The sequence below is a fragment of the Aquarana catesbeiana genome, linkage group LG01 (genome assembly GCF_042186555.1).
Source record: "Aquarana catesbeiana isolate 2022-GZ linkage group LG01, ASM4218655v1, whole genome shotgun sequence".
Taxonomy (NCBI): domain Eukaryota; kingdom Metazoa; phylum Chordata; class Amphibia; order Anura; family Ranidae; genus Aquarana; species Aquarana catesbeiana.
The window spans coordinates 934,213,899-934,238,466 of NC_133324.1; the positions used below are offsets into that span (position 1 = coordinate 934,213,899).

Genomic DNA, 24,568 nt, shown 5'->3' on the forward strand with positions numbered 1-24,568 from the left:
TGAGGGAAGAAGTTTCTCATTCAAGATTTTACAATATATGGCCCTGTCTATTGGCCCCTCAATGCGGCAAAGTCAGCCTGTACCTCTAGCAGAGAAACAGCCCCAAGGTATAATAATGTTTCTACCTCCGAGCTTGACTGTAGGGATGGTGTTCTTAGGGTCATAGCTTTTTTCTTCCTCCAAACATGGCGAGTTGAGTTGATGCCAAAGAGCTAAATTTTGGTCTCATCTGACCACAGCCCTTTTTCCCAATCCTTCTTATGAATCATTTAGATGTTCATTGGCAAACTTCAGATGGGCCTGTACATGCGCCTTCTCAAGGAGGGGGACCTTGCAGGCCCTGCAGGATTTCAATCCATGGCGGCGTATTGTGTTACCAATGGTTTGTTTGGGGACCGTGGTCCCAACTGCCTTGAAATCATTCACAAGCTCCTCCTGTGTAGTTCTGGGCTGGTCCCTCGCTTTTCTCATAATCATCCTTACTCCATGAGGTGAAATTATGCATGGAGCTCCAGACCAAGGGAGATTGATGGTTATTTTGTATTTTTTCCATTTGAAAATAATCGCTCCAACAGTGGTCTCCTTCTCACCAAGCTTCTAGCTGATGGTCTTGTAGCCCAATCCAGCCTTGTGCAGGTCTACAATCTTGTCCCCGACGTCCTTTGACAGCTTTTTGGTCTTGCCCATGATGGTGAGGTTTGAGCCCAGGTTTAAACTGAGCTGCGGGAATGAAGCCCTCGCACGATTTCACTTCCGCGTATCAGTCCTGATTTTGGCTGGGATTTCACAGACATCTGCATGGGTTTCTGCACAGATGTCAATAGAAATCACACCCTGATATCGCAAAAAGTAGTACAGAAATTACTTTTTGAAATTGGTGCTGTGACGCAAATGCAGCGTCGCACCGATTAGGACGGTGCCATTGCCGGCAAATTCCGCCAATTGGACATGTCAAATCGCACCAATGTGAACCAGGGCTCGAAGGAAGAAAGATTCTGTGGACAGGTGTCTTTTTATACACAACGAGTTATCGTTAGGAGCACCTTCTTAAAATTGACAGGACTAATCTGTGTACCACATGAGGACATACTGTAGCCAGTCTGTGGGAGCCAGAATTATTGTTGGTTGGTAGGGGATCAAATACTTATTTTACGCACTGAACTGCAACTCTGTTTATAACATTTGTATCGTGTGTTTTTCTGGATTTTTGGTTGATATTCTGTCTCTATCATTTAAAATACATCCATCATACAAATGATAGACCCTTCATTTCTTTGTAAGTGGGCAAACTTACAAAATCTGTAGGGGATCAAATCATTATTTTCCCCACTGTATGTGCATTAGGATCTCAAGACCTAATTTAAGAAGGGCTCCTGGCACCTCTTATGTGTCCCATTAAATGACGGCTGGAGTCTAGTCAGCGCAATAGCTTATTCATTAAAAGTGCCGTCTGTTTACGTGTTTCTGCTGTGCAGGGCCTTATTTATAGCTAAGAGCAAGGCCCTACGAGGCAGAAACACGCAAGGACTGAACTTTTGATGTTTTACTCTGTTTACAAAAAAATGTTTTCCGCACAGCTCTGTGGTGGAGTGCCGGCTTACTTACAGGATTTTTGCGCACCTTTTGTTTTGTTGCACCTGGAATGTATTTTGTTATTTTAAACTAAAGGTTTAATTGGCCTTTAAAAAAAAGCTCATATATAGAGACTTTTTATTATAAATACAACCAACCATTCACCCTTAACGATTCCCAACCCAGCTTATCCACAATACAATAGTCAGTGGTGCTGGAAGTGCAGAAGCGTCTAGAATACGGTGAAGGAATCCGGCAGATGAGAGAAGCAGATTCACACAGCAGATGCCGGGATGTCCTATGTGATCTGACATTTGCAGGCTGGGAATTATCTGCGAGCGATTGGCCGCTGGAGATAAACAGCACTGAGATAATGAATGCTGATCATAGCGAGCAGGCAAGAGGCACCAATACACAAAGAAATCAGCATCACGTCTTCAACCGCACTGACACATCCGGGTCATAGAACAGTGACAGGCTGTGCCGGATGTCTACGGAGGAAGATGACCAACCAACCTGTCAGCTACAATGAAGATGATGCAAACATTTTTTTTTATAAAAAGCACCCCATCACCACATTCCTATGTAAACAGCTCCATGTTGTCTTGACTTTACCATTTCCACCTCCAACCTGCAGCTCCCCAAACATCATATGCAAATATCGGCTTTTTGAAAAAAAGTCAGTATTTGCTCACGGAGGGGGCTCATGTTTTAGATTATATTAAAATTCTGTATGTGCCTCCTGTGGTTGGAAATTGAGATGTAGAGCTATCTATTTAGTTTCCAAAGACTTTCAGAGCTTGTTCACACCATTACGTTTTTTGCACAGTCTCGCACATCAAGTTTTAGGGCTTCCCTATGTGCGTGAAATGCACCGAACTGCATTGTACCATCCCTTTTTTTGGCAGGTGGGAATGCACACGTTCTCCCTAGGTGTGTGTGTTTGTGGGGGGGGGGGGGGGGGTGAAAATAAGAATTAAGAGAGCCTGTGTGTCTGTAAAAGGTTGCAGGTTTTTGTGCAGTGTGGGAAAATGGAAGATTTTGCACGCATACAAGCCCTCAGTTTAGTCATCAGTTTAGGATCTAGACATATTTTTGGCATGGGGCTTAGGAGAAAGACATGGCAACTGTAAACCAGTGTTTACAAAATTCCATGAATACCCGAACCCAGCCAGAGGGAAAAATCCCAGTATTTCCCAGTATGAGGGAGCAAATTACATTTTCCCTACTTCCAACAAAAAAGTGCTCAGTACCTGGGGAAAAAAAAAACGCCAATCCCAGTCAGTGCCTAGCAGTGTGCATGTATTACCATCAGTGTATATGCCTAGAATCTTTGCAGAGGCTGCAGTGGGGGTCAGATACATGGATAGGAGTGGGAAAATATTAGTTGTAGTGTAAGTAAAACCTAATAATGGATTTCTCCAAACTGCTTCTTTTTTGGTCTGTTTAAGGGACACTAAACTTTTTTTTTTTTTTAAACAAAATCTATTCAACATATATTCTTAACTCAAAAAAGTCCATTCTTTTGCCCCTAAGTCACCTCCAAATTCCATTTTCTTTTTTTTTTTTATGTTGTTGCTGCTGCTGTTAAAGGGTGGCCACAATAATTCTCCATGGTCACACTTTATGTTGGAATGGTGATTGGGGGGGTGGACATAGTAGTGGTGGTGGTGGTGTGGGGGGGGGGGGGGCTGTAATGGTGGTGATGGTAATAGGGAGCTGTGGTGGTGGTGGGAAGGTGTAATGATGGAGGTGCAAGGATGGTGTGTGTGTGTGTGTGTGTGTGTGTGTGTGTGTGTGTGTGTGTGTGTGTGTGTGTGGGTTTATGGTTGTTGTGATTGGGGAGGGAGGTGCAATGGTTGTAGAATGATGGTGGTGGGTGAGGGGGGTAATATTGGTGGCAGTTGTGAGTATAATGGTGGTAAGGTGTAATGGAGGTGCAATGGTGGCAATGGAGGTGGTTGGGGTAAGGTGTAAAAGTGGTGATGGTGGTGGTGGGAAGGTTTAAAAGTTTGCGTGTGTGTGTAATACTTGTGGTGGTTGTGAGTGTAATGGTGGTGGTTGGGGTAAGGTGTAACGGTGGTGGGGTTTCTTGGCACATTTAAGGCCCATCAATACCAACTGGAGATCAATTTTTTCGCATTTCTTTAAGCTCAATAGTCCTTAGACAAGGCACTGCACCACGGCTGCCCAAGATCCACCTATTACTGAGGCTCTAAACTCTGATTTCCAGTTTTGAAAATAAGGCAATTATTCGTCAGGGATAAAGGATCACTTAGGAATGTTTGGAGAAAGTGAGACGATGATTTGTTTTAGAAATCGGAGGAGATAATCTCAGTTCTTGTTATGATTAATCACCGCACACCTGTCCAAAAGCACGCTTCAAACGCCGCAACAGAACTTGCTCATCTGTCAGATGTGAAACAAGATCCAAGCATTACAAAGTGGACTAAAGAAATGAAGATGTAGCTTCAACTTTAAATATTCACACTGTAATCAACAAGTAATCAGCAGGACACAATGAGCAGTTTTAGGATGAGGATTAGAAGTTGAAGGATGGACCTCAGACTCTCCCATTTTCCCAACATTCCAAAAAAGAAAAGTACTGCCAATTCCTACACCAGTACCTCCAGAACAGAAGTACATAACGAAGTTTGCAATGTTTGGGATAGATACATTTTATATCTTACATATACTATATATTATCTGGATTACACTGTATTATGAAAACAGCGACTCTCAACCAACCCAAGGGTTCCTCCAGAAGGGGCTAGTGTTCCTTGAGCTGTGGATGACTGGCCTCCCCATCTGATTGTGCCTGCATAGTTCCTAAGCCAATACCACTTGGTAAAGCCAGCAACACACCAATTATTCTGTTAGCATTCTTCCCACTGACCACCAATGTAAGGAACACTCTCCCCACTGATCACCAATGTAAGGAACATTCTTCTCACTGACCACCAATGTAAGGAACATTCTTCCCACTGATCACCAATGTAAGGAGCATTCTTCTCACTGATCACCAATGTAAGGAGCATTCTTCTCACTGACCACCAATGTAAGGAGCATTCTTCTCACTGATCACCAATGTAAGGAGCATTCTTCTCACTGATCACCAATGTAAGGAACATTCTTCCCACTGACCACCAATGTAAGGAACACTCTCCCCACTGATCACCAATGTAAGGAACACTCTCCCCACTGATCACCAATGTAAGGAACATTCTTCTCACTGACCACCAATGTAAGGAACATTCTTCTCACTGATCACCAATGTAAGGAACATTCTTCCCACTGATCACCAATGTAAGGAACATTCTTCCCACTGATCACCAATGTAAGGAGCATTCTTCTCACTGATCACCAATGTAAGGAACATTCTTCCCACTGATCACCAATGTAAGGAACATTCTTCTCACTGATCACCAATGTAAGGAACATTCTTCCCACTGATCACCAATGTAAGGAACATTCTTCCCACTGATCACCAATGTAAGGAACATTCTTCCCACTGATCACCAATGTAAGGAGCATTCTTCTCACTGATCACCAATGTAAGGGACATTCTTCTCACTGATCACCAATGTAAGGAACATTCTTCTCACTGACCACCAATGTAAGGAACATTCTTCTCACTGATCACCAATGTAAGGGGCATTTTCCAGATGACCCCTGATTAATTTATTTTAGCAAGGGTTCCCTGAGAGCAGAAAAAAAATGTAAGGGTTCCACTGGTGTAAAAAAGTTGAGAAAGACTGCCTTAAACTTAAAAGGATAAATTTTATGTTCATATTTGACCCCCTCCCCCAAGATCTCATACTCACCTGAACACACTCCTGACATTCTCACACTGTGGGGCTCACAGGGCATGAATAGGTGAGACCATTTGCCTTATGCCCTATTGTCTACACTCACAGCAACTTGCTGCTTTGTTCTGCACTGAAAATGGTAGCACAGGTTGCATGCATCACAACGTGGTGCCATGTATACCGTTAAAATGAATTGTCAAATTGAATAAAGTTATAAAAATAAGCACTGCATAAGGCATCTCAGCGCACACGCCCATGATATTCGTTGCAGTGCAGAGCAATGTGCAGCAATGCCCCAACATGTTTTGCAGCATGCTGCTAGTACTGATACAGGCACCTTTTTTGGTACATTCTGGTGAGTTGGGCAACTAGTTCTAATCAATAAGCTGCCTTAAGGTGTAAGTTCACCTTTTCAGAAACACCACCCTATGCCCCCTCCCCAAAATCCAACTGGACAACTCACCTAAGAATGGATTTCCCTTCATTTTGGAGTCACTTCCTGTTGTGTCTGTGGAAATGACTCAAACAGATACAGGCAGAAAAAAAAAAAAAAAAAATTCTGTTCTGGTGACAATTGTCCAGGATAGGATTTATCCTCACTTTAAAAAGAGCTTTCATTTGACTTTCTGTTGGGTCTTTGGGACTCCAAAGACAGGAAGTGAAGGGAAATCTCCCCAACAGAACATAAGCAGTAGGGGTTCGAACCATTCCCCACTCAATCCAAAATAAAAAAGGTTTTAGCTACACTTTAAAACGATTTAAAATCGGAAGCAGTCACTGCTTTGACTTATTCAGTTTACATTTCACCTTGAGCTACTGAGCTCTGTAAACAGGCCTTTTACAACAAATTCCTGGCAGACCAATGAAAAGAAAAAAGCTCCACCTGTTCTCTCCAAAAGGAGAATAAAAAAAAAAAAAAAAAAAAATTATATTGGAAGAAAAGAAAAAGGGGGGGGGGGGAACACACATCCATCGCGTTGAATAATATGCAATATTTAAATAGAATTTTGAACAAAAAAAAAAAAAGGAAGGAAGAAAAATGTAGGAAAACACATATTGAAGCAGTACACATTCACTTTGAAAAAAAAAAAAAAAAAAAAAAAAAAAAGGTGATATTACCTTAGCAATAATTTTAACACATTACCGATTCGCTACACGCTATGCGACTTTCCTCCGAATGTCTTTAAGTGAAAACACCGGGCTATTAATGCAAAATAAATATATAATAGAGCGATAGGATAAAACACATGGTGGGAACATAATGTTCAATCAGTTTGTGTGATGAAACAGCAGTCTGTAGAAGTAAAAACAAACTTCTCGGAGAATCGAAACAGTAAGCGCAGCACTTTCTGCAGTCGGAAAAGCAGCGGCGCCCCTCGCGCTCGTGTTTATAGCTTGGCAAGCGTTCAGGAGTCCATGCAGAACGGGGAGGATGACAAACTATAATACACATACTGTAGGTAGGAGGCACAGGATCTCAAGATAAAAAAACTCCTCACTCTCTCCGTTTTAACACATTTGCAATTAGCATTCGTCTCCTAAGATAAAGAACAAACGTATTTGGAAGAGTGATTATTCGTTTAAAATAATATTTGCATATAAAATCCCCTAAAAAGTGGACGAGACAGTCTTTAAAAAGTCCAGCTCTGGCCAAAACTTTGTTTTTCTCTCGTTTTGGGATTAATACAACCTTTGTCAAGTTATAGGATGTGACCCAACGGGGAAGCTTTCACCTTTCTTTCCAGGTGACAGGTGTCCAACAGAAGTGTACAGAAATCTCCCTTATGAGGGCAAAGACTGCAATAAAATCCTAATATGTAAAAAGCAGTACGAGTGTCAGATCAATAGCTAGGAGTCCAAAATTTATTTTCTCTATATATCCAGTGGGATGAGGGCCAACGCTTTTCAGGGGTGCAGATACTCCCCCTTTATCAGGGCTATGAAGAAAATGTTCATCCAATAGAAGAAAATGCATGTCGTAAAAGGTCTACAAGAAGGAATAAAATAAAATATATTGTGGCCCTTTTGCAACATAAACTTTATTATTTTGTATGTACTTTTATATTCTTTCACTTTTTGTAGCCTTGATGAAGTGGGAGTATCTGAAGCCCTGAAACATGTTGGAACTCACCCCACTGGAGATTTTATTTTCTATATATATAATTTATTAGAAAATACATTTTGGGCTCCTAACTTTTGATCTGTTACTCTTACTGCTTCTTACATATTAGGATTTTACAGCAGTGAGGGAGAGCTCTCTTCACTTTCTTTCCAGGTAGAGTGGCTGAACCCTAACACGCGTTGGTTCTTTTATCCCTTTTATGACCAAATAACTAATAAGCGAATGCCAGTTTATTCAAACAGAACGAAAGTCCATGTGACAGGGTGACAATACAGGAGAACAGCTGGAAGGCAAGGACAGAGTTCCCAGCCCACACACTGCATAGGTTAAATGCTCGTGTAGTCTAGGGGTGCAAAGATAATATGTAGAACTTCGGTTCTGCTGGGTCCAGTCCTGTTCTCAAGCTTCAGGTGTCGCTCTGTGTCATAATGCACAGTACTGAGCTATTAACCCTGCATTTTACGTGAGAAGGCACACAAGTGTCCATGACCCAGAGCTGCTTAGGGAGGACCAGTTACATGGATGGAGGAAGCCTGCTAAAGTAATACGCCGTCAGGAACTGGATCACATGTTGGTGGCACTGTGGTTGCTCAACTAGAAGGTTGTAGTTCTGGTGTTCACCAGTGGGCGGAGGGACTAAATAGCCTCCCAGCAGCCAGCATCAGGTAAAGAATAATTGCCAGGATCTGCTGGCTGCTGGAAGAGTATTTAGTCCCTCCTCTACGAGTTTCCTCTTGCTTTAGTGTTTTGCCTGCTAACTATACTGAGCCTAAATCCTGCCCGATCCTGAGTCTACTACTGCCCCATATCCAGTACAATACTTCCTCTTATCTGCACCCCTTGTTCCTGATCACAGTTCCGATTTCCCCTTCATGACTGTTCCTTGCACTTCCAGTTTTACTCCGTTTACCTGTGCTCCCCTTTAGTTTGTATATATTGTATGTTAGTTTTCTAGTTTGGTTTTCTGTCACTTGGTAAGTTAGTCTGTTAGTTAGGGTTTGTGTTGCTTGGTTTATGGGTCTCTTTTATCTCTATGTTTGCTGTGTATTCTGTTTGCTGGTGTTTGGATGGGTTTTGTTTTGCTATCAATAAATCTTACTTAAATCTTACACAGTCTGGTTTCAGTTTCCTCAGTGCAGCACTGACGACGCGTTCCCCCTGACGACGCGTTCTGATGTGAAACGCGTTGGTCAGTGTCAGAACCTGTGATGTCATTACCACCGCCAATGACGCCTGTCAGTGAGGTGCCTGCCTGTGATTTCATGTGTTAGATTTTACAAATTTGAGTACCCTATTTTTAATACCGTAAATACACACTTAGCAGTATGCACGCTATGTGCGTCCTTTGTTTCTTTTCCTCCATGACAACTGATTAATGTAATGTGCTCTGGCGTTATATTCTGAGACATTTGATACCTGTGGCTGTGGTTCAATAGCCCTGATCTAGTGAACCGAAGGACACCTGGAGGTGTCAGTCATTCATGTTGGTTTGAACCCTACAATTGGGGATTACATTTTTCCGGTAAGGGGCTTAAGTGTGGTGGAGAGCACATGTCTGTGTTGAAAACTCAGCACCCTTCACCCTGTTGGTGGAATTGGATTGCATAATCACATGATGGGAAAAATCAGTGGCGTCGCTATAGGTGCGCAGATCGCACCTGGATGACACCATGGCCGGATCTATGGGGGGGGTGCTGATCTTCGTTGTGCTCACCCCCCCCCCCGGCTGCTGTACCTGGTTTCCCCCCCAATCCCGCTCACGGCTGTGAAAAGGAGAGAGCAGCCTGGAGCAGTGTCCACAAAGAAGAAATGACAGAGAGGAGAGATCCGGGAGTGTGGTCTGTGCTCTCCCCCTCCTGTCAGCAGAGCGATCCTCCATAAAGCATATGACACAGGATTGCTCTTACATCCACATGTTCATTCCCTGCTGCTGGGAGATGAGCGGTCATTGGAGGAGATTAGGGGGGCGGGGTGATGATCAAACTGTGTACAGCCCGGTCCTGTGTCATCTGCTGTATGGACGATCGCTCCACTGATAGCAGTGAGGGAACACAGAAAAACCCGCACCTCCACCTGGTTTACCAACTGTAAGTTGGGGATGGGGGGGTGAGCTTTCAGACAAGCGGAACTATACACAATGAAGGGGGGGGGGAGGAATTGTGCTAGGTGAATGAATAGGGTGATTTGTGCTAGAAGGGGGGGGATTTGTACTATGGGAGGGGATTGGGTGTATTTGTGTGAGGAGGAGGGTGGGGATTAAGGGGATTTGTGCAAGGAGGGGGGGATTTGCACTATGAGAGGGGATTGGGTGGATTTGTGCAAGGGGGGGGGGGGGAATTTGTGCTAGAGGGGGGATTGGATGGATTTGTGCGAGGAGGGGGGTATTGCACTATGAAAGGGGATTGGGTGGATTTGTGCAAGGAGGGGGGGGGGGATTTGTGCTAGAGGGGGGATTGGATGGATTTGTGCGAGGAGGGGGGTATTGCACTATGAGAGGGGATTGGGTGGATTTGTACAAGGAGGGGGGGATTTGTGCGAGGAGGGGGGTATTGCACTATGAAATGGGATTGGGTGGATTTGTACAAGGAGGGGGGGGGAATTTGTGCTAGAGGGGGGATTGGATGGATTTGTGCGAGGAGGGGGGTATTGCACTATGAGAGGGGATTGGGTGTATTTGTGCAAGGAGGGGGGTATTGCACTATGAAAGGGGATTGGGTGGATTTGTGCAAGGAGGGGGGGGGAATTTGTGCTAGAGGGGGGATTGGATGGATTTGTGCGAGGAGGGGGGTATTGCACTATGAGAGGGGATTGGGTGGATTTGTACAAGGAGGGGGGGGGGGATTTGTGCTAGAGGGGGGATTGGATGGATTTGTGCGAGGAGGGGGGTATTGCACTATGAGAGGGGATTGGGTGGATTTGTGCGAGGAGGGGGAATTAGTGTGAGGAGAGGGGATTTGCACTATGAGAGGGGATTGGGTGGATTTGTCCGAGGAGGGGGGATTTGTGCTAGAGAGGGGATTGGGTGGATTTGTGAGAGGGAGGGATTAGCACTGGGGGAGGTTGTGCTAGAGAGGAGATTGGGTGGATTTGTGCGAGGAGGGGGAATTAGTGTGAGGAGAGGGGATTTGCACTATGAGAGGGGATTGGGTGGATTTGTGAGAGGAGGGGGGGATTAGCGCGAGGAGAGGGGAACTGTGCAGGGGGAGGGAGGATTTGCAGCACGAGAGGAGATTGGGTGGATTTTTGCAGGGGGGGGGGGTTGTGCTAGACAGGGGATTAGCGTGAGGAGAGGGGAATTGTGCGAGGGGGGGGGGATTTGCACTATGAGAGGGGATTGGGTGGGTTTGTGAGAGAAGGGAGGGATTAGTGCATGGAGGGGGGATTTGTGCTAGAAGGGGGGCTATGGTGGGGAGGGGTAGAGTGACACCGTGTTTTACTGCACCAGGTGACACCAACTCTAGTGACTCCACTGAGAAGAATGGACATTTTTCTCACTTCTTTTTCCAGAACACATTTGAGATCACTTGTTTGTATATATTTACATGAACTAGCATCTCTCATTTTATATTATTTATCTATTTGTATATTTTCACAGGAATTAACACAGCATGTATTTTTTGTATTTATTTACATTCATTTGCATTGTATTGGATACAAGGTTTCTTATCAGGAAGCACAGGATATTTTGTCTATATAGGTTTTTCGATCATCCCATGTATTCAGATGATATATGGGTGCGGCTCTTGTTGGTTTAATTACACTTTAGCGCAAAAAGTTTTCTTTACGTTTTTCAGACCTGGTCATTTCTGCTGCATTCTCTATCCCTGACATACACTTTAATGCGGAACTTCAGTAATTTTTCCCTCTATTAAATCTTCTGCCCTTCTTGTTTTAACTTTGGATAATAAAACATTTTTTTTTCTGCCAGTAAATACCTTATACAGCCCACTTCCTGTTTCTTGTCTGGTCATTAGCCTAGGATTATGACATCATGCACAGCTCTCTCTCTCACTCTTGTGAGAGTTTGCCAGTAAGGGAGGGGGGATGAGTCATAAGAGAGCTAATGAGAGCTGCAGAGCTGGAGCTGTGTCTGTGTAAATCCAGGAAGTGAACAGGCAGCAGCTTCAGCTGCCCACAGTTAAAATGGCTGCAGCCAGACCCAGTGGAGGGAGATTTCTGCAGCATATTTGGCAAGTACAGAATCGCAGTATATACAAAATATGCAAAGTGGTTGGAGGGATGCTTCAGAATGGCAAAGATGTTTTTATTACAAAATTATGTGAGCAGACTACAGTTCCTCTTTAAGCATGCAATTTTCTTTCCCACAACCACAGGTCAGTGTTGATGATGACATCCCTCCCGTGGTGCTATTGTGTGCTCCCAGCAGGGGGAGCCGTCCCTGCCATGAGAACACAGCGATTATTGTTAGTGGCTATAACTGCTAGAAATAAATCGCATGTAAAAATGTGACATGCTGGTTGCACCCAAATCAAATCAACATGGGTACAATCAGACTGCCCATAGATGCTGGCCAAGATTTGATCCATCTATCTTTAGATTTACGAGCATTTAACCCTTGCAGTGCCGGGGGGAGGGGATGCCCAATGCAAGGGTAGCTTATCCCATTCCTAGAGTTCAGCTTCAACAAGCATCTTCATGGCAGGATCACCAGGTATTATTTAGGATAGCTGCAGAAATATATATAGCTGCAGTACTTGGCATAAAACATGTTAAACCTCGTATTGAGATTTTCCTGATTGGGTTTAGATCTACTTATTTGAGGACATGGACACGTCCTCACCTCTGAAGGTCATTGGTCAACCTGTCCATGTTCTTTACAGGAGCTCCAACACTCTCCAGGTATGAAAAGCAGCGAGGTGGGAAAATCCAGGAGTCCGTTTCCCTCTATTCAGGATCTAATCTCTTCTGTACGGGATATGAAAAGTTACTATAACAACACAGTAACACTGGGAAGCAGGCCTTGCATACAAACCAGCGGCCAATGTTAAGCAGAGCTGTATATTGCTGTGACAATATACCGGCACGGCTCCGAGCGCTGCCATCAGCCATGTCTGCCTGGGGGAAATAGGCTTCCTCCGATAAACAGAGCTGGAGTCATAGCCTGCATAGCAGCACAGGGGGCAAAGTGGATATCACCCTTGCCGAGCAGCATATAGAGCAGTGGTTCTCAACTTACGAGGTTAAGATGGCCTCAAATGACAAAGCAAGGTCCATAAAGACATGGATGGGCGAGTTTGGGTTGGAGGAACCTGACTGGCCTGCGCAGAGTCCTGACCTCAACCCAATAGGATGAATTAGAGCAGAGACTGCAAGCCAGGCCTTTTCTTACAACAGGGGTCTCCAAACCGCAGCCCTTTGCTTGCCTTTATCCTGCCCTTGGGAAATTCTTCCACTGATACGAGACACTATTCTGCCACCAAACACCAACAATGGAGCACCATGTCTCCCACTGACACTAATAAAAGGGCTCTATTCCTCCTTATGATACCAATGATGGGGCACTTGAACGACCACAACATACAGGGATATACAATGTAATACTGACATATAGTCACACACATAGGTTGGACTTGATGGACTTGATGTGTCTTTTTTCGACCTCACCTACTATGTAACTTATATGTAACTATTCCTCTAAACTAATACCAAATGTGGTGATGTTTGCTCCTACTGATGGCAGAAAAATGTCCACTCCCGCTGGCCACAATCTGACCCTCCTGAAGTCTGAAGGACAGTAAGCCAGCCCTTTGTATAGAAAGTTTGGAGACCCCCATCATACAACATCAGTAACTGACCTCACAAATGTGCTTCTGGAAGAATGGTCACACATTCCCATAGACACACTCCTAAACAGTGGCAGCCCGTGCATTGTGGGCGCAGGGACAACGCCCCCCCCCCCCCCATCCCTGCTGCCGCCTCCCTATCCATGTGCCCGGCCTCTTTCAGGACGCCGGACGCATGGACTCCTATGGCGGGGACAGGAGGGGGTGTAAAGGCTCTAATAGTCTTCAAAAAAAAGGGTGGGCTCGAGGGCACAGAGAGTGTGCCCCGATCCCACCCAATTGTGTGACCATAGCGAATGAATATTCACCATTTTCACACCGCATTGCCTCCCCAACAATCTGGAGGCAGGTCAGTGAGACCTGTTTCCTGATTGGCCAAAGCGCCAGGCATCCCTAATGGATGCTCAGTGCTTTGGCGGAAGCGGAGGAAGCTGACTGGAGAGGAGACGCCGGAGAAGAGGACATCCAGTAAGCGCTTTGGCGGAAGCGGAGGAAGCTGACTGGAGAGGAGACGCCGGAGAAGAGGACATCCAGTAAGCGCTTTGGCGGAAGCGGAGGAAGCTGACTGGGGAGGAGACGACAGAGGACAGGACACACGGTAAGTGCTTTGGCGGAAGCGGAGGAAGCTGACTGGGGAGGAGACGCCGGAGAAGAGGACACCCAGTAAGCACCGGACTTCCTGCACGGGAATTGCTGTGATCCCTCCGGGGGGTGAGCAGGGTGCCTCGCAATCCAACCGTGGGGTGGGGTGGGGGGGTGTGAGCGGAGTGTCCCGCAAACCTTTTCAAAAAATTTTTGCGCCCCCTCCAAATATTTTGAGCAACAGCCGCCACTGCTCCTAAACCTTGTGGTCAGCTTTCCCAGAAGAGTTGCAGCTGTTACAACTGCAAAGAGTGGGGCAACTCATTATATATATTTTTTTTTTACAATAAAATTTTTAAAGAAGAGAAAGCAGTTTACATACTTCAAAGAGAACAGATGTAAAATTGTTCTAAACATAACAGTTGTGGGCAAGTCCACATAGATCTAAGAATACCTAGTTGCAAATATAACTTGGGCAAGAAGGTGTATTACAGTGTATGATCTGTTAGCAGAAACTCTTGCAAGCAATATAGGCCACAAAACAGTAGAGTAAAGTAAGACCCGACATAAAGAAAAAGAAAAAAAACAGTAAAAACCAGTAAAGAGTCTTGACGAGGGTGTCTAAAGTCACAGTGGTCCCACTGTGGGACTCATCACATCCAGGTGGGACATAAAGGCAAATGACAGGGAGGACAGTCAGTCAATGATCCGACCGTCTGTAAATGGAAAGAGACGGCAACCCGTGCTGTAGTGGGGTTTTCACCCTGTATCTAATTGCAGATAATAGTCAGAATACTGAAACACCAGCCAGGGCAACCACAGTATGTTACATCTTTCAGAGGATTCCCTAGCCATGGCCACCGTTTCCTCCATATGGTAAATATCCTCTATGGAGCAAAACCATTCAGGTATCGGGGCACACTTCGATTTCCAGTGTCTGGGGACCAAAATTTTTGCTGCATTTAGCAGATGTCTGGTTAGGGGTCTTTTATAGGCCAACTCAATATTGAACCCTACGGACTAAGATCGGGATGCCAATAAAAGTCCATGTGTGTGTAAAGGCAGGCGTCCCAATACTTTTGGTAATATAGTGTGTGTATATATTTTAATAATAAATCAAAATGTCAGTTCACTGAAAACATACAAGTACATTATAATTTCCCTAGAGTATAGATGATATAAGTGAGAACTGCACCCCTAAAAGAGATGACGGTACGAGTTTTGTCCCCCGTTGTGTCTGTTCCCACCTTGTCTTCAGGTTAGAGAGAAGCACCATACATCTAATGATGAGTCCCCAGCTGTATGTTAGCAGTCTGTCTCAACCAAATGTCACTTTCATTTAATTACTGTAATAAAAATATATCTGCTGCACCCTCTTCTCTTCCTCAGCAGAGTATAATTAAGATGCAATTAAAGCCATATTTCTGCTGATGTTGGCGGCACAGGTTTCTGAAGGTAGGCAATTGGCAAAACGTTTTCCAGCTTGTACGTTAGAACAGAAGTCATTTTAATTGATCAACTTCTTATAGTACAGGGACTCCCACACACTGATGGAAATTCTGATGGTCCCAAATTTCCACATGGCCAGCTTTAGTTGTGAAAAATTCCAGATAGCCCCAGGAACCAGTAAATACAAGACAGGGGTTGCAATCCTTCCCCACTCGATCCAAAATGATGGGAAAAAAAAAAAAACAGAAAAAAAAAAAAAAACACACACACACTTTTTTGGCTGGAAATATACTTTAATAAATAAAGCCGGCCATAGATGAATGGAATCTTGACCAGTTAAGCAGGGACCATACTAGATTCGATCCATCTTTGGGCAGGCTGGTTGTACTGAACTTGATCCATCAATCTACTTAAGCAGGGCCAGCCTGTCGGATGTTTTGCATAGGATTACTCCCAGCAGCTATAGCCGCCGGCAGTAATCATTGTGTTCTACCGGCAGGGAAGGCTGCACAAAATAGCAATGTGGAGTGAACACGCAGCCTTGCAGGTCAGGAAAGGGGGGAGAGAAGCAAGCCCACCTCCTTTCTTGAACCATATAAGGCCACATGCCCTCAACATGGGTGATCGGTGCTTTGGGGCGGGGGGTTGTGGGGGTCTGCAGGCAGGGGGCTTATCGGAATCTGGAGGCCCCCTTTAACAAGAGGGCCCCCAGATCCTGCCCCCCATGTGATTGAGTATGGGGTACCCCTGCCCATTCACCAAAAAAGTGTCAAACAGTAATGAAAACACAGAGACATGCACCAGTCCGTGATGTCACAAGGGGGCAGCCCTTAGCTATATGAGAACTGTCAGATGGAGGAGGAGGTAGTAGGTGGTCAGCCTGCATGGACAGTGGGAGTGTTTTTGTTTTTTTTTTCGGATGCAAGCGGCGTGATTGAAGATGGATTTACATCAGGCGAGCCTTTTTTTTTTTTTTTTTTTAACGAGATGTCAAAAACAGTCTCTGTGTTTTTATTACTTTATGACACTTTTTGGTGAATGGGTAGGGGTACTATGTAGCCCATACTCATTCACATGGGGGCTTGTTAAAGGGGGCTTCCAGATTCCGATAAGCCCCCCCCGCCCGCAGATCTCCACAACCACCGGGTACTTTTTTACCATCAGATGTTTTTTTTTGTTTTTTTTATTCAGCTGTCAGCGGGGAAGCCCATTGACAGCTGATAACTCATCAATTGTTAAGGACGCCGCGGCCAGCTTCCAGGCCCAGCTCCTTAACAACCAGCTTTTACTGTGCCCTGACTGGGCAGAGCTTTGCCCAATCAGGGCGCAGAATGCACTGTGCAACGCGCAGTGCATTGTAGGACGTTCGGTGGGGCGAACACCCACCGAACACCCTGCAAATTTCGTGTGTTCCCTGAACAGGGTGAACGGCCATTCCTCGGGCCAAACCGTTCCCCCAACTCTATTGCCCAAGTTAGCAGTTAGCGAGATAGCATGTTTTTATTTATTTTTTAAATTTTTTATTTATTTTTTTTTATTGAAGAAGTCAGCTCCCAGCGTTGGCTTCAGTGTAGAGGAGGGACAGCTGACAACAGATGCCCTATAGTAAGCCTATGGGTGACCTCATCGCCCACGCTCTGCAGCCGGTGTCGGTGATCTCTCCTCTACACTGAAGCTGGTGCTGGAGAGATCCTGTGACCAGACCATCTTCAGAATAAGTAAGTATACATATCTTTCCTTTTACAGGGTAGATTGAATAGGCTTGGAACATGAGTGGGAGTAGATTTAAGCTTAGCTAAGGCTTGACTTGCCTTCCACTTCAAATGTTTTTTTTTTTTTCCATTTAACAAAAGGAAAATAAAAAATATATATAATTAATTTTACTGCACTGCAAACAGAAGTCAAAGCACTTACCTCCGTTACAAAAAGTGTGCGTGGATCGATCATGTCCAGGAAGTGTCGAAATCTTCCATAGAATGTGCTCTGAGAGAGAAGGAAAAACAGAACATTAGATTGGCACACTCCACAGATTCACATCACCTGTACTTGCAACTACAGCACTCTGTACTCTTCAAATGCAAACTAGGGAAACACTTCAAAATGCACCTAACCTCAAAAATGTTATAGAGGACGTTTAGAAATATTAAATTGTGCCCAAGCATTATCCTGATAAGATTTGGAGCAAGATTCTGCGAGATCGATTCTGTGTTCTCCTCGCTGGAGAGGAAGCTGTAGCTGAGGACCTGCAGTTGAAGAATCTCCCTGCTTCCGTTTCATTCATTCTGTGGATCTGGGTTTCCTACTCTTCTGCTGCTTCTTTTCTATTTTCTCCCCAGTCGTCAGATAACCAGGCATGAAGAGGTCCAGCTCTGACCTGGCCAAGATGGCCAATTCTATACAGAGACACTGTAGAACAAGGCATGGTAAGTTAAAGCAAAAACTCACCCTAAAAAGGATGTAGTGCTTTAACACCTACTTATTCCCCCCTTCCTTCCCACTTTTGGAGTTATTTTTTATTTATTTTTTGGGAGTGGGTATCTAGTTTTAGCAGGTACTGGCTCCCACTTCCACTCTGCCTACTGCCTAGGCTCCCCCCCCCCCCTTTCCTTGCCCAAAACCTTCTGGGACACGTCACACAGTACCACGTGATCGCTCTGGCCAATTAATCAATCACAGCAGATCACATGACAGTTGTAAGCAATGGATGGCTTACCTTTCGTGTCAGCTATTGGATACAATTGTGTTGCTAGCTGTGATTGGTCACAGTAATCACATGGTACAGGCTAGGCTAATCACAGCCCATCTGTACCTGGAAATTTTGAATGTGCTTTGGCCAATCACAGCTAAAAAAAAAAAAAAAAAAAAAAAAAGGGAGTAAGAAAAGACACTGAATGAATCAGTTTCGTTCAGTAAAAATGGTTGCTTACACCAGGAAAATTCACTTATCTAAGCATACCTCCCAACTGTCCCTGATTTCGAGGGACTGTCCCCGATTTGAAACAAAGTCCCTCTGTCCCTCTTTCCTCCTCATGTGTCTCTCATTTTGGTCTGATCTATATAGTTTTATATAAAATGCACGATTTATCTTTCAAAAAGTGTTTCCCGGTGCTAAACATTTCATCCAAATTCTAAATTGTTGTATTTGTAAAATTTCAAAAGCCAATATAAAAAGGAATAGAAGGTGTAAAAAAAAAAAAAAAAAAAAAAACTTTTGGGTTTAACTAATATTTTTTTTTTTTGTGGGGGGGGGGGGGGATAATTCTACTTTAAGGGGGCATGGCAAGTTATGTGTCCTATACCTACATACTTTTGCCAATAGGTGTCCCTCATTCCCAACTCAAAAAGTTGAGAGGTAGGATATAAGCAATCACAATGTGTAAGAGAAAGAAAATCCTAATCACTTCCCCAGAGTAGTACAGTGTTACTATGGTAACACTATTGCGCTGGTCACAGTGTTTAAAAAAAAAAAAAAAAAATTATATGAATTTATTTTTTCCCCTTCTGTCACCAGTGATACGATAATGCTATACTGCGCTGGTGAAATGTATTTATTTTTTATTCCATTTTTCCAAAAATTGTGACAAAAAAATGACAACTTCAAAAAAATCTTGCCAGGTCTCTTACTAAATACCTTGGACTGTCTACTTTCCAAAAAGGGGTAATTTGGGGGATATTTATACTGTCCTGGTGTTTTCAGGCCTCAAGAAATGAGATAGGCCGTCAGTACATCAGGATTGATAACATTTTCAGATATATCCCATAGTTTGTGGACTCTATAACTTTCATACAGACTAAATAATAAACACTGATTTGGGTTATTATCACCAAAGAAATGTAGCAGAACACATTTTGACCTAAATTTATGAAGAAAGATTATTTATGGCCAAAAATTTGTAACAGAAACAAAGAAAATGAATTTTTTCCAAAATTTTCGGGTTTTTTTGTTTATTTATCAAAAAATAAAAAAACACAGTGATGATCAAATGCCACCAAAAGAAAGTTCTATTTGTGTGAACAAAATAATAAAAAAGCATATGGGTACAGTGTTACAGGACCGTGCAATTGCCAAAGTGCGACAGCCCTGGGAGATGAACATTGGCCTGGGCAGGAAAGTGCCCGGTATTGTGGTTAATTATCAACCAGCTCTGGTCACCAGCAGGTATCTGAATGTATCGGTATTAAGATATGCAGAAAATCATTATCAGTGACCAATGGACTAAGAGTTGTCCAACTGTCAAGATGGGCTTCCTGATTCTTTTCACAAACTTGGTAGATACAGATATAAACAAGCATTTACCCAATTCCAGCCATTATGTGAATGACCTGGAGGAGGGCAAAGGCACAACCATTGCTCCATGGTCTATGAGATCATGACATCCAAGCCCCTTGAAGTACATCCAAGCCCCTGAACAAGCAGATGTTAGGACTTAAATGGCAAGTTCACCTAACTCCAAATATCCTGGCCACCCCTCTGGACCCTGCTGCACAAAGTCACTGCAGCCAAAAACAATCAATTTAATCTCTAACCATTAGAAAATCAAAGAAACATTCTGGGAACTTAAAGACTTCCAGTGACCCACAATAAATGCTTAGGGGCCCTCCGCTCAGCCTGTCATGGTCCGATGAGTTGGATGCTGCTGGCTAGTGAGGGTGCAGGCTGGGGAAAGGTTTGTTCAGACCCAAAGCCTGGCCGCCGCACACCTAACCTGGGCTGAGTAGTTAGCAGGTAGAAGCAGTCTCAGTTCAATTCATCCTGGCCACGCCCCTAACATGTTTCACTCTGCCCCTGGGGCTTAATCATGGAGGAGGCTGTGCTATCTCTTCCGATTTCTTAAAAACTTCTAGTTAACAACTTTCAATGCTGTAGGCTCCTGCTCTCTTGGTGGTGCCTGGACTCCCTGTCTTTACAGGAAAGAGTTAAACAGAGACGTCCAAAGCAGGGACAGACCAACAACCCATGGAGTCCCTGGGCAATAGGAGGAGATTGTGGGGCCCCCCAGTGTCCTCGCCCACACTCAAACCACAACAACATCTAAGTGCCCCTTACCTCACAGTACCCCATACGTCACAGTGCCCCATACGTCACAGCCCTTTACCTTACAGTGCCCCATACATCACACTGCCCTTTACCTTACAGTGCCCCATACATCACACTGCCCTTTACCTTACAGTGCTCCCATACGTCACAGTGCCCCATACGTCACAGTGCCCCTTACATCACACATACTGTACCTCTAGTCTCTGCATGCAAGGGTGATGACTGAGGATGCTGCAAGAGAAAGGAGCCACCCTAAAACAGGAAACCTGGGGCAGAGGTCATGGCACCAGCTTATACTAGAACATAGACAAAGATGAATAATGAAGCTGCAAGTCAGTAAGTATCGGCAATTAAATAAGCTGCTGAAAGTGCTAAAAAAAAAAAAAAACCCAACACGGAGAGATTATGACCACTTTGAATACAACTTTTAGGTGTTGGGTTTGGGTATGATGCATGGTCGATCAGAAGTAAATCTAAAGACAAACATATTGGATACCAATCTATTTTCAGCTTCACAATGCTCCCATATTTGGTGAAACGTTACGATCAAATCAAACTAAAATTGGTATTAATTTATACACGTATGACGCTTTTGTTCTAGTCCCGGAGGAAGAACTTGGAAAGCACAGATCTTGTATAATGTGAAATACAGTTTTGGATACGGTGCACTCAGAACACATCAGGGAAGCGGCAATGCTGAGAGTCTTATAGCCGTATCACAGGCAGGCTTCCATAAGGTGGAAAATCACATTAGGCCCTGGAGAGGCTGAATCGGAATGCTGATGTTGTGTTCAGCATACGTGCCGGTCTACAAGCCAGGAGTACAGCTGGGGGACGTTTACAGGTTACATCAGGCGTAGCCATCAATCTGACCTGATTTCCGGAAATAGTAACACTCGGCTCTGCAGCTAGAACATCAACCTGGATTCCACCGCTGCTTCTGTAGGGTATGCAAACAAAGGCACCGCTTGCTGCTGCTATGACACCATATCTAAAACTTCAATTGTCTTGAAGGTACAACATTCCTCAAAAAGTGAAGGAAATCCCCTCTTAGGCTAGCTATGCATGCTTAGATTACCCCATCCACACTAAACAGCGTGGATGGCCATTGTATAGAGACAACCAAGAAGACACCCCTGGCTGTCTGAATACCCGAAAAGTCATGGCACCTGATAGGATACAGTCACTGTTCAAGTGAAGGTTTTGCAACTGACTCAATCGACATTTCAATTGATTTTTATCAACCGGGCCACCCAAACACACACACACACACGTCTCTAGTATGTAGACAATATCTGCTCATCCCAGAGCTCAGCTTTAAACAATAATTTATCTACCCAACTCTAGTTAACCCTAAAAAGTTCCTTAGAGTGTATCAAAACCCACTCTTCCACCATCACCAATGACAGCTAAGAGAGGAATTCCTGCACATTGAAGAGATTTCTTAGCACTTCCTGTTGTGTCTACAGGACAGGAAATAAAAAGGGAAATTCCCCCAGTTGGAGAAAGACCAAAAAAAAAAAAATATCCATCAGTGGTATTCTCGGCATCCTTGCCAGGACTTCCAAGGGTACTCGCAGAATGCCCGCTAGTACTTCCAATGCTATTAGTAAAATCCCAACCAGGACTTTCAATTGAGCTTGCAGAATCCCTGCCAGGACTTCGAGTTCCCAGCAACGTTTGACGTGTTCTTTAACCACCAAGAGTATCTAAACCTTTGAAGTGGCTGTTGTCATGTCTTATCGCCGATTACCTAAAAGCTAAATAATAATAATAATAATACTAATAATAATAAATACTTGCCTGACCATTGCCAACCTAGATTGACCTGAGCACTTTCTTGCTTACTGCCAGCTTAGACCTTTGCATGGACCTCACTATGCCCTCACCTGCCATCTGCTTCACTACTGTCTGTACCTGACCACTCATCTCCAGCCCTGTAAACAGTCTTCGCACTATAGCCTCTTCATTCCAGCAATCTGTAGGTTGAGGGGTGATCTTTAGGGTCACAACCTGGTGATGATTTGCAGAGATGTAATCTGGAACCTAGGGTCTCCAGCCCATCTCCACCTTTAGGAGCTCTGGTGAACACCAACTGTGGCATTCATCATAGCCACCATGCTTTGGATAACACACAATTTTAAAAACCCATTTATAAAGCAGTGACTCTGACATTCACCAAACATTCATTGCAAGTAAATCTTCCAAGTACACAGGTTTTAAAGTGGTTGTAAACCCTCCCAAGTGACTTTTAACTATAGGTAAGCCTAGAATAAGGCTTACCTATAGGTAGTGGAAATATCTCCTAAACGTGAGCCGTTTAGGAGATATTTCACTTGTAGTTCGCCGATTATGTAATTGGCGCATGCGCTGTGAAGAGGCTGACCACCGTGACGTTTCTTCCCCCAGCGTGTGCGGTTACTGATGGCTCCCATGTGCATGCGTTGGAGTGACGCCACGTGGCTCCGGCCAGTCACAGAGCCGGAGTCCACGACCCCCGTAAAGAAGAGGGTCGATGATGGACGCAGCCTGTACAGGGGACAGCGATGGATTCGTTTGCAGGTAAGTGTCACATAATAGGCTAGTATGCGATGCATGCTAGCCCATTATGCTTTTAATTTGCAGGCTTTGCAAGGAGCAAAAGATGAAGTAAAACCCATCAGGGTTTACGTCCTCTTTAAATGACAAATGATTGATTCACTAGCAGTGAATATTTGGCAAGATTCACATTTACTGCTTTATAAAATATGCCCCTTAGGAAAAATAATTTCGCAAAACTGGAAATGAATGAAATGAAAGTCTTCATTGTCCCAAATGAAAAGGTCAGTATTATTCCAGCATCAAAGGGAATGAAAAAGTTATAGGTAAACCAATAAGCACAAAGCTCTGCTCTGTAAGGGTGCAAAACTATTGATAAAGGGGTTCAGCTCAAGTGACAGTTTTCTTTGGTCGCTGCCAGGTGGAATCACACACTAGTTTCTATTATTGGGTGACTCTTTGTGGGTTTCACCACCAGAATTCCCCATTCCACCAATTGCTGGACCATTACAAAAAAAAAATGCTGGTGTCACAACCAACTGCTGAATTTTCCACCATGTACAATAGAAAATACCTGGAGGAGAGAGTGATACTTTAAGGACTTTGTGGGGGACACGGGAAATTCAAACTACAGAAGGAAAAATGTCCTCAACGGTGTTCTAGAACACGTATAGTACATGAGTAGCACAGACCCCTGATAGACCCCACACATTTGTCCCAGGTTTGGGTGTAAAGGCAGCCAGGCACACAGCAGCACAGACAATCTTGCAACTCAATAACCATGCAGGGAATGTCTTTTTAAAGGTGTAATGCTTGATGAACCTGGTTGGGGTGCAGGGCGAGCACCCCAGCCCAGCTACTCAACCCAATAGGGCAGCAGCCCTCCAGGCTGGGAGCTTCTGGACAAGAACGCTGCTGTTCCAGGTCCCAGGCTATTTATGCCCTCCTCAGCCACCTACTGTGCATTTCTCCCCCCAAAGATTGGCTGAAGCCACATGAATATTCAGGCCCAGGGTCTGCCTCTTCCAACCCACTAAATTCTAGATTCCACTAGAAGGCAAGGAGAAGCAGTTGAGCCTGCAGCCAATGACACCCAGAACAGCCAAAGATAAATCACACACCCCTCCAGTGATTATAGGGGAGTTAAAAAACTAAATGTAATATTTCTAGCAACCAGTCCTAGGAGAGTGCTACATATGTATTAACACCTTGATGCTGCCATCTAGCGTAAATTCAGTTTTACTACAACATGTTTATTACTGTATATCTAAATGGTATAATCCAGCTTCCCTGTATGTTGGGCTACTTAGTTTAGTCCACAGATAGACCCAACCTTCTTCGTGATGTTCCCTCACTAAGCTACCAGCCTTCAAAGATAGGGTAAGGATAGGAAAATTGTCTCTTTACACTGCACGTTACCAGTGAACATCCCATATACTGCATTTTACAAAGTAAAACTACACTATATTGTCAACAGTATTGAGAAGCCTGCCTTTACACGCACATGAACTTTAATGGCATACACCATACAAAAAAAAAAAAAAAAAAAAAAATCGGCTGAACTCACTTTTGAAAAAACGAACATTCGGCTGTGAGAGCAAACGATAGTACCAACATGTAATGACCGATGAATCCTTCAGTGGACATAAATGAA

General features: G+C 44.1%; 1 protein-coding gene across 1 annotated transcript in view; it reads right to left on the minus strand.

The window, feature by feature from the left end:
* The window catches only part of SFXN5 (sideroflexin 5), a 367,837-nt gene that overhangs the window by 323,138 nt on the left and 20,131 nt on the right, over positions 1-24,568 (minus strand). Inside the window, exon 2 of the mRNA XM_073611062.1 lies at positions 17,253-17,321. Coding sequence (XP_073467163.1) covers positions 17,253-17,321 — 69 coding nt within the window. The remainder of the gene's footprint in view (positions 1-17,252; positions 17,322-24,568) is intronic.